This window comes from Perca fluviatilis, chromosome 15 (genome assembly GCF_010015445.1).
Source record: "Perca fluviatilis chromosome 15, GENO_Pfluv_1.0, whole genome shotgun sequence".
Lineage (NCBI taxonomy): Eukaryota > Metazoa > Chordata > Actinopteri > Perciformes > Percidae > Perca > Perca fluviatilis.
The window spans coordinates 4,294,062-4,305,250 of NC_053126.1; the positions used below are offsets into that span (position 1 = coordinate 4,294,062).

Below are 11,189 nucleotides of genomic sequence, written 5' to 3' on the forward strand. Positions count from 1 at the left end.
CGCAGCAATGATCCAGCTGACAGAGCTCCCTCAGGTCCAATCCAATTCAGAAGCAACTAACAGTGAATCGTGTTCTCAGCCTTTCTGTAAATTGTAGGAGAGAGCTCAGACAGAGAGCTCAGACAGACAGAGAGAGAGAGAGAGAGAGAGAGAGAGAGAGAGAGAGAGAGAGAGGGCCTGCTGAAATTCTAACTCTCTACTCTCCTTTTCTTTTCAAGAATAATGAAAAATGTATATCCCCTTTATCTAGAAACTGGAGCTGCAATAAATGTGTTCTGTTGTCTTTGGTTCTGCTACATGCAGCAATGTGGCAGCTGGGAAAGGCTGCAAAAAAACACACACCTGGACTATCCCAGGCTGCTAAAGGGTTCAAGGGGGACATTGTAATTTGCTGCATCATGTCTCTATATGCATGATGATGATGCATAATCCTGCACAGAGCACTAAACAAGCAGTCACTAGAGTTGAAATGGTGCATCGGTGTAAGGTCAGTTCATTTATTTTCATTGCTTGGGAAACATAATCTGATCTCTATGAATAACAACAGTGGATGAATGTGACTGTGGTTTTTATGTAAGTTTAACTTAGTATAAGTAAGTATCTAAATTGGATTTTATTAATCGCCCAATCTCTATGAAAATAATGATACGAAAATGATCATTACCCTCCAATATCGTGAATCATATCGCAATATCAGTCAAAATAACCGCAAACAGATATTTTCCTCACCAGGAAAAGAGGAGTACTTGTTGCATGCTTGTTGCAACGCTGCTTCCCCTCCAAGAATTATTATGACAAATCTTGCACAATAAAGGACATTTAATACTACTTCTGCCAGCTAGCGGAGAGCATACGGCCAACTCAACACCGCCTGCCACACCGCAAGGAAAGAGGTGATATTTCCACTGTGAAATCAGATCCAGGGGAGGGGATGGCGTGGCCTAGTAACAGCTGAGCAACACATAGGCAACAGCAGACACAACAGCCGACCCCATCTGCCATCTCTGATCAGTCAGGCAGCGTGCCCACGTGGATAGGCCCCTTCTCCACTGCAGAGGCCGGAGAGGGCACTCTGGGTGCAGAGGCAGCCTCAGTGCCATCGATCTGTGGGGAGGAGACCTTGACCATTCCCTTGACAGCACTTTGCTCTGGTGATTTCATTACAAACGTTTTCCGAATACCTCAGACTGGGCTTTTATATACACCGGGACACATGGTATTATATTATACACCGACAGCAGCGGGACACCTTCTGCTTTTCTCCAGCTTTAATAAGTTGGAAATTCTTGCTCACTAAATTTTTACAGCAGGGTGGGCCATTAAAACCAATACTGCAGTTCATTTAAATGCAGGATGAATCAGTTGCTTTCTATTTCGATGCATACCGGTACTCATACTCAGGAATTCATGCTTGTGTCTGTTAGAATCATGGTGACAAGAAAAGCAAACAGAATGTCAAAGGTTACATCAGGGTCCTGCAGAAAGAGAGACCACATGTGGCTTTAATTCAAACATGTAAATAATCTCTCTCCACAGGGGCATCAGAATGAGCATGACTGTGCAATTTTTTTTTCTATGCTGCTTTACCTGTTGCCCTGAAGCAGATCCAGCATTAGAAAATACAACAGTTTTGAGTAGAAAATGGGACAAGTTTGCATACATCTAGCATTTGAAGCCCAAAAAAGAGAAATACGATGAGGTCAAGATTAGAGCTGTAACGATTAGTTGACTAATCGATCAGCAGAAATGGCAGAAAACGCTGTTTTCAGCCTCTCAAATATGGAGATTTCCTTTTCTTTTCTGTTTTATATCATAGTAAACTGAAAATATTTGAGCTTTGGACTGACAAAACAAGATATTTAAAGACATTTAAGAAACTGGGATGGACATTTTTCATTACAATACTTTCTGCATATGATAGACGTATTGATTAATCAAGAAAATACTGGGCAACCTATTTGATAGTGAAAATAATCGTTAGTTGCAGCCCTAGTCAAGATGCAAGAAAGAAAGACAAAAAGTCCACGTCATTATAGTCCAGGACCAGTGAGGCAGGGAAGAGGAGTGGAGCACAGAGGGAGTGTGGGAAAGGGGGTCGAGTTGGTGAAGACAGGACGGACACTGAGCAGCAGCAGAGCTGAAGTGGGCGGCAAGAGACAGACAGACGGACGGCCTTTTTGCCATGGAAGAATGCTGAGGCTTTCTGACAGCTGAGGCTTATCTATCGACACAAAGACCTGCTTGTAGCCCCGCTAGTGTGGCGTAGCCTTGTGTGTAGCACTGCGGTTAGCCTGTGATTCACCGCCTCACACAAGCTGCTACAATAAATGAGTTGGCTCAACAGGCCGAGTAACTTCACACAGATGGAGACATCATAATCACATATTTTCTATCATTACTAACGGCCTTAAATCATATATAAGTCCATAAACAGTGTGCAAGGTTGACATTGCAGGCTGGTTCCAGCACTTCCTAGCCTAGATATTTAGATGCACTCTAGCAGCAGCAAATGTAATTTGCAGCCAGGTTCGTCTAGCAAATCTCAGTTGGCTTGCAAGCTGGAAAAACCAAACTCTAGTCAGGCCAATCACATCGTGTATAGAGTCGGTGGGCGGGCTTAACATAATGACGACAGAGTTGCAACGGTTCCGCGTGTATTCCCTGCTACTTGAAAACCAAGAAGATGGCTGCTGCTGCTGGAGAACAGCGGTCTTTGGAATCGGCTTTGGCCGCAACTCTGGAAGACTTGGAGTTCAGCTTTTCTTTGAGAAAAGAACAAAGAACGGCACTGACATTCTTGACATTCTTAAAAAAGGAAGATGTGTTCAGAGATTTGCCGACCGGATACGGCAACAGTTGAATCTATCAACTAGCGTTGCTCTGATTGGTTGTAGCGCTATCCTATTGCGTGCAGAGGGAATTTGAAAGACACCCGTTTATCCCGCCCCTCGGATTGAGCCCTGCCAATGGTGAGTTCCCAGACCCAACATCTTGATGTGGGTCTGCCTTGTCAGGCTAGTACAAAGCAAGCACTTCCTATATTTGGGTCGAATTGCGTTCTCACCTAAAGTGAACCGAACTAGGGATGTCACGATAATAAAAATCTAAAAAAAAAAGTCGGTACTGATTCCAACAAAAGTACACAATATTCAATAAAGTTGATACCACGGTGTGTAAAATAAAGAAGAAGAAAATAATAATAATACTTTAACATGAATTCCTTTATTTAAACATTGGGGGGGGGGGGGTTATAGAGGTCTGCTACAACAAGCACTAAAGTTAGCTAATGTCAGCTTTCAGAGCTAACGGCAGAGAGAAACAGACTCACTTGTAGTTTGGGAGTAGGGGTGGGAATCACCGGAGGCCTCACGATATGATATCATCACGATACTTATGTCATGACACGATATTATTGCGATTTCAAACATATTGCAATATTCTGCGATGTATTGCAATTGATTACCTTTTTCCAACTTCAAATTTTTCCCAATTTCAAATGATGTCCCCAAAAGGAAACTTTGTCAACATCTGTTTTATCTAAAAAGATAAATTTCTCTGTCTGTTCATCTCACTTCAATTTTATTGCTGCAAAATGGGATTGTCAAGCAGACAGACTGACCAACACATACTGTATATAATAAAAGATCGATACAGTATTTCCACGGAAAATATAGCGATACTATGCTGTATCGATTCCCCCCCCCCACCCATAGCTTAAAGGTGCTCTAAGCGACGTTGGGTGACGTCACTTCTTGTCAACGTTCGAAGTATTTTCAAACAAAACGGAGGCTAGCTCGCCCCTCCCTCCTCCTCATCCCGTCCCCTCCCCCTCCCTTCCGCGCAACTAACCCCACCCCCAAATCCTTCTTGTCAGTTATTGGCTGGAACACTGTTTGTTATGTTTGGTGGTGCAGGTTGGCGCAGTTTGTGGAGCCTGGGCTGCCTACAGAGACCACGTTTTTTACAGTGTGTTCAGGGGACAGGCAGCTAGCGAATAGTGAGGAGATGTTTGCTCTATGTGACAAAAAATGTTGTAGTCTAAAAAGTGTGTGTGTGTGTGTGTGTGTGTGTGTGTGTGTGTGTGTGTGTGTGTGTGTGTGTGTGTGTATGTGTGCGTGTGTGCGTGTGTGTGTGTGTCAGGGGGTTTGATAGAATAGTTGGGTTGATTCATTTAGTTTGGCAGGTGCTGAGTCTGACTTTGAAATTTCAATTCGGGGGCCATAATCCACTACATTCACTTACATTTTCAAATGTTTAACAATGGAGGACAAAAGCAAATGACATAACATCGCTAGAGATGTCAACTGTGCCCATTATTTGTTTTAATTACAAAGGGATGGAGAGACCCTTTTTATATCTGAAAGTGAAGTGAGCTATGGACTGCACAGCATGCATGCCCAGTGAAACCAAACCTTAAAAAAGGGTAAAGATTTACATAAAGAATTGGTGTGGACTGGCCTCAACTTTTAGTAGACTCTAACAGATGCTGATCACACTATGATTCAGATATGGAAGTCGACAAAGAACACAGCATGGGGGAGGCATTATATAATGTCTGCAGTAGATGTAGCTGAGCTCTGGGGGGGTAAGTCAAATACGCTCAAAAGCGTTCGGAAATTCTCTTCCTGATAGAAAACCAACACTGTCAGACACATGTTTTCAATTTCTCTTAGCCAAGGGGCAAATTTAAAGGCTCCAAAGCCAATTCTGAACCACGAAAAAGAGGAAACCATGACACTTTGGTATGAGAGAGAAAATTAAGAGGGGGGAACAGAGGCACTGGCATGTCAATTCAAGGCATATGGGATATTAATAATACCACTCTTTTTACCCAGGCATTCAGTTCTTACTATGTGACTAAACTGAAACTCACCTTTTGACCTCAAGTCTTATGTTAAGCCCATACTGTACACTTGTAATGTATTAACAAATGGATAGACTTCATCTGTCAGTGTCAGTGTTGATGCTGTATCACGTCTTGTGAGGATGATAAATCATAAGTGCAACCATTTTCCCCTGCAGTCCCTGAACCACAGTGTCTCAGGTGATAACCAACCCACATTCTATTCCTGGAAAACATGTCCCTAAATGGGTCAAGATCATTACCAGAACATCACAGCAGCTCCATCTGTAGTGAAACTGGATTATAGGGACGGTGGCAATGCAGTGGCACGGATGAATGAACGAACTATGAACGTTGGCCGTGATAAATGCAGAAGTGTAACATTATTATTGAAGTATTGGGTCTTTTCATAAAACTGGGCTGTCGAATGGTGCAAACATTCGTTTTAATTGGTGCTACATGGCCAGAGGAAAAAAAACGAGAAAAGGGCCTGTGGTACAGTATTCACATTCACAAGGTAGGTAGAGAACCTACAACTACCAGAATGCACTGTGCCGTACCAGACAACGACTGGGAACAAACAATGTCGTATTACAGTCAAACGGTAAGCTAAAATATATTTCTAAAAACACTTTAGGGCAGAAATATGCAATACAGTAACAGAATCTTGGTTTATATTTATGCAGCGCTGCCTAGTTTTACAGATTCATCTGAGATTACATTTTTAAACATATCTATATTTTTTTATATCAGAGCTTTTCCAAACTACTTTACAAGCTGAATACATTTAAAAACATTCGTCTTGTGCTGCCATGTGGATGAGGAAAACTGAACTTTTTAAAACTGAGGTTATAATATATATAACATAAGGTTATCTTGATATGGGTTATAGCTGCTGGCTTAGGGTAAAGGTTGATGGTGAACGCTTCCGCATGTAAGCAGCACCTTCAAACTGATCTATATTAGTGTGTACATGGCACTAGATTTCAAGGCTAAAAGACGAGGTGACAAAATAATTCATTACCCTATATTTTGGGCCAAATTACATTAGTTAAGTCTTACACAGTGGCATGTTATGAAGAGAGAGAGAGAGAGAGAGGTCAAGCCATCGCTGTGATCAAACGAGGCAACCAGTAGGAGCACAGAGCAGGACAAACAAACTGAAACCAGTAGTGTTATGGAGGAGGCCTGCCTTTGGCTGAGGTGAGAGAGAAGCCATGGGGGGAAGGTAACCCAGGGGCAATAGGGAGACAAGATCCAGTCGAGGAAAAAGTCTGGCAATGGTTAAATGATCTGCCACTCATACTGTGTGTGTGTGTGTGTGTGTGTGTGTGTGTGTGTGTGTGTGTGTGTGTGTGTGTGTGTGTGTGTGTGGGGGGGGGGTCAGGATTCATACAGAACAGCAAAAAAATGTCCTCTCTGTTCCCAAACAAAGACGGATAAAGATCAGATCTCACGTTCACACAACAGTGTAAAAGACAGACGGCTAAAAAGTTAAGACTAGTCTGCACACAAGCAGAAAAACTGCCCATAATTTCTAAATTATAACAACTAGGAGTGAAATTCAATCTACAGCTGTGAGAACCAGGGGATCTTTGAGTTAACCGTTCCCCTGTGTGTGGAAAGTATAGACTGTTACAAAAACACAGACATCTTTGAAGGCCTGTCACTCACGTATATGAGTCCCGAGTAGTAGCGGTCCTTCAGGTTGTGCAGCACAGACGCCTCATTCAGGCACGTGAGCTCGGCCATGTCTTCCACCTTGCTGAACTTGGGCGGGTTCATCTTCTGGATGTCATCCTTGCTGATCACGACCTTCTTCCCGTTCTCAGCCAGCTCCAACAGCATCTCCTCGCCACGCTCCTCCCGGATACTGGCCGCCTCAAAGCCATGGCGCTCAGAGGGGATCCACACCAGCTTCTTGGCTGTCCAGTCAGCCTGCGTGGCTGGGTTGTAAACCACAGCCCGGTCCACAAACAGGTACCGCTCTGGGTCCTCTTGCCCACTCCGATGAGACATCTTACCTGGGGTTTACCAGAGCAATGTGGCCACCTAGAACAGACAGAGGAGCAGGGATTGGCACCTTAGACATTACGTGTAAGATATGAAATAACAGAAACATAATACACACCAAAGCTGTCAATCTTCCTCTATAAAACCATTTAAATTTCATTTGTAATTTTGTAATTTTTTCAAATGCAGCCTGTTATTAATATGTACTACACAGCTCAGGTTTATGCATTGTCAATGCCAGTAAGCATGTAGTTGTTACACGTTCTGGCCACTAGAGGGACTTCCAACATCAGCCTGGCCTTAAAGGGGATCTACATTATGGCGCATTGCATTTCTGGCACGCCGCTCTCTGTTTACATTATATTCCACCATGAGCATGATTTAAGTGATTTAAAAGCAACCTGTTTCTTGCAGATTGTAACGTTACTGAGCTGTTAGAAGGTAATATATGAAGTCGAAGCCAACTCTGACAGCTGTAGAGCAGCTAACATTAACTTTAGCTGTCTCCATGAAGACTCCCAGATAAGCTCCTTTAACTCGCGACGCAGTTTGGAAACCAGAACGAGCTAACTATTGATAACATAAGCATTTTGGCTCGGTGGATGTCGATTTTAAAGTCATGTTAAAACAATTTCTCATCCTTATTCCGATTTCCAGCCGCAGCTTGTCACTCCCCCCTGTACTAACGTTACTCGGTACGTAACGTTAGCTCACAATGCCTTGTGTTTCTCACTCCCGTAACTTATTGTTCATCAGACATGACATGAGAAGGGGGAGATTAGCTAAGGTTAGCCAACATATTTATAAAAAAAAATCTCATTCGAATAGTAATTCCTCCATTCGAATAGTATTGATTTTTTTTATAATTCGTATTATATTCAACTTTCGGAATTCGTTCCAACAGCTCTAATACACACCTCATGTGCACTTTAAAATTCTCTAATAGCCCTCTACGTTGCACCCTCTGTGACCAGTACAGAGGAATAATAGTTTTTAACCTTCACTTTTTAGAGTGTCATATTTTGAGCACTCTTAATTCTTATTTCTTTATGTAACTACACATATTTAAAGACTGAATGACCAATCACATTACAAACAGATCATTATGTCTAATAGAAGGTATTAGAGCTGCAAAGATTAATCGATTAGTTTCCAACTATGAAACTGATCGCCAACTATTTTGATAATCGATTCATCTGTTTGTCGCTTTTTGTATGAAAATTCTATCAAAATTTTCCGATTGCTGCTTCTTAAAGGTGAATATTTTCTAGTTTCTTCACTCCTCTTTCTTTATTTGAATTTGTATTGACCAAACAACTGATTGATTAATGGAGAAAATAATCGACCGATAAAGCGACAATGAAAATAATATCTTAGTTGCAGCCCTATAACAAATCACCTCCTCATATCTGGTGTAGGGCTGGGCGATAAGGAGAAAATCAGATATCACGAGATTCACGAGATTCTTGTCCTAATACCTCGATATCGATATTGCGGCGATATTGTAGGGTTGACAATGTCATGGTGCTCTGACAAAATATCTTCGCACTTAGATTTTATATAAATAATCATCAGTAATGTGGACAGAATGTCTAAGTGAGGAAAAGGCAAATAATAGAACAACTAGAACAGTCAGTAAGTTCATAAAAGTACATCACTTTACTGTAATGCAGCCTTTAAAACCAGTAAAAGACAACACTTATGTGATATCACGATATTACAATATCCAAAATCTCAGACGATATCACGATATAATATCGATATATTGCCCAGCCCTAAGCTGGTGTAATAACAAAGTAACGCACAGGACACACTGATGTGATGTATCCCTGAACGGTGACACGAATTAAAACTTGAACTACATTTCAAAACCCAGTTTTTAGTGTAGGTCTGGTGGTCAGCACGACTTCTCACTGGACGGGTCTGGACATTAGCAATGCGCATACTGCGTATGCTTAACGGCAGATCGGACGTCGTGAATGGCACATTAGTCCCCTCTTCGTCTAGAAATCTTGCGGTAAAGCAAATAACCCACTGTTAACACACATCCGCCTCGTCCACATAATATCAACCTGCCAACCTGCATTTGTCTATACACATGGTGGAGCTTATACAACAGCTGAGCTAAATAGCACTTATTCTGTTCTCTATTATGAGTTGCATTACCTTTTATCTAGCGGGGGAACGGGTCAGCTACCTCACATTAAAAAGTGTGTGAGCTAATTACCTAAATAATGACCAACGTCACAGTCAAACTAAGTTTCCAGAGAGACCTCCGTGCATCCTCTATCCCGGACTGTGCTCCCCCGTCCTCTCGCGCGCGCGCTCTCACCCCCCGTCCTCGCGGTGAACAATAATAATGAACTCACCTGGTGTAGTCAGCGAAGCAGCGGTCAGATCCCGTTCACCGAGCAGTCCGTGTTTACGTCTCCCCCTGATGCGACCCTGTGTGCGACTAGTTGCTCCACGCGACTGAACCGCAGGCATGTATCGGGGGCTCCGGTATGCACCACAACAGGCACGGCGCTACCTCTACACTGGGGCCCCTCCTAACCCGAGCACACTTGACCGCTGCTGTGCCCGCCTACGATGGACTGTGCTCACATAGAGAGTGACCACGCAGATGAACACACCGCTGTGGCACCCTCTGGGGTGATTCTGCCGAGCAGAAATGCGGGCCGTGTGTGCTAGATGCCTTTAAGTCACGAACGTAAACACATTGATGAGGGTTTTACGACGACGTTATGCTTCAGTTAAGGCTTTTTTAAATCTATCCCCCAAATATCTATGCATCGCACACACCCACTGGATGCAGCCTGGAGACAATTGGGCTTTCACTTTGCGGTCTTTCTCTCCCCCTCTCCGTCATTGGCTGACAGAAACCAACCCTCCAATTTGCAAACCAATGACATTGTATGCAAAAATAGATCGATATTGCAACTGTTGCTCCAAAAATATGTTGCATTATCACTACAGAACATTCTGGTATACCATCTGATACCAAGGTCTTCATTCTAAACAACTTTTTTTTTTAAGTTTAAAGAAAGACACATGTGGCTTTTGCCATTCAAAGGGCACACATTAAAGTGTTTCTCGAATGGGGGTACGTGTACCCCTAGGGGTAGGCTACTTTGGAGGACTGCAGGGGGTACGTGAGATATTTAACATATTGTTTAATAGTTACAAGGCTGTTGTCCAGAACATTGTTCCTCTTTATGTAGAATTTCTTTTTTTTCCTACCAAAAAAAACATTTGTGTCTCCTTCTTTGGACCTAATCTTGCCTTCCTTCCTATACTGCCCTTCTACTTTTTTACAAGTTTCTCGCTTTTTCTTCTTATGTGCTGTTTTTGAAGTTCTTGATACTATTTTGACCTTTTCAAATTCATTCAAACCTTTATTTAACCAGGAAAAAACTCCTTGAGATTACAAATCTCTTTTACAAGAGGGTCCTGGCAAGTGGCAGCAGCTTGGTTTCAATAAATACAAAGACAATAACGAAATAAAAACATAGACACACTTTCACTCATCATATTCAAACACCAATGTCATCATAAAGAAAATCTGGGTTCTAAATCAATTTAAAAACAATGACAGACAGACTGCCTTTCTGCAAGATCTTTTAGAAAGCCTTTAAAAGAATAAAGTGAGACCAACTCCTTCAACTGTAGCTCATTCTGAAGCTGATTCCATGCAGATAGTGCTGCAAAATTAAAAGCCTTTTTGCCAAAGTCAGTGTGGGCTTTAGGGACTGACAATAAAAACAGATCCTGTGAAAGTAAGTGATATGTCCCTGCAGACCTCGGGAGGATGTAAGCATTCAGATAAGAGGAAGTAATCCTAGTACTGCTTTATAAATAAAAAGATGCCATTATTCTTGCCTTACTTCTTTCTACCATCTTTTTCCAAGTTTTTGTCTCTTTTTCTCATTAGCATTTAAATGTTTGTTTTTTTAATTACAAGGCTGTTGTTTAGTAAATCTATCACTGACATCCTGTACTGTTCCTGTTTATAGACTTTTTTTCTATCGAAAATGATTAGTGCTGGTCCCCCCTGACCTTTGGCTTTAAGAAACAATTCAAAAGGGATACATTATTGAGAAAAGTTTGAGAACCAGTGCATTAAGCCATCATTCCCCATCTCCTGCTGTAAACTGAAACACCCCCCTCTTGTGTCTGAAAGCCACAACAGCAGCATGTTATGTTCAACGTCACTCACCAAGGGTGTAAATATAGACAGTGCAGGCAGGCAGTGCGGTTGCACTGGGGCCCGTGGGGTGGGGGCCCCCCATGGACAAAGCAGCCCTCCAACAATGGGTTGGGCAGAGTGAATGAC

General features: G+C 42.4%; 1 protein-coding gene across 5 annotated transcripts in view; it reads right to left on the reverse strand.

Annotated features, from left to right (window-relative positions):
- Nucleotides 1–9,598, reverse strand: part of LOC120574358 (myosin-10) — an 87,827-nt gene extending 78,229 nt beyond the window's left edge. For 3 of the 5 annotated variants that reach the window (XM_039824648.1, XM_039824652.1, XM_039824651.1), the window contains exon 1: nucleotides 6,518–6,862. In XM_039824648.1, the coding sequence (XP_039680582.1) occupies nucleotides 6,518–6,862 (345 nt within the window). Of the gene's footprint in view, nucleotides 1–6,517; nucleotides 6,896–9,225 lie in introns of those variants that run through there. The other 2 variants (XM_039824650.1, XM_039824647.1) reach the window with 1 other exon arrangement.
- Nucleotides 9,599–11,189: the final 1,591 nt, after the last annotated feature.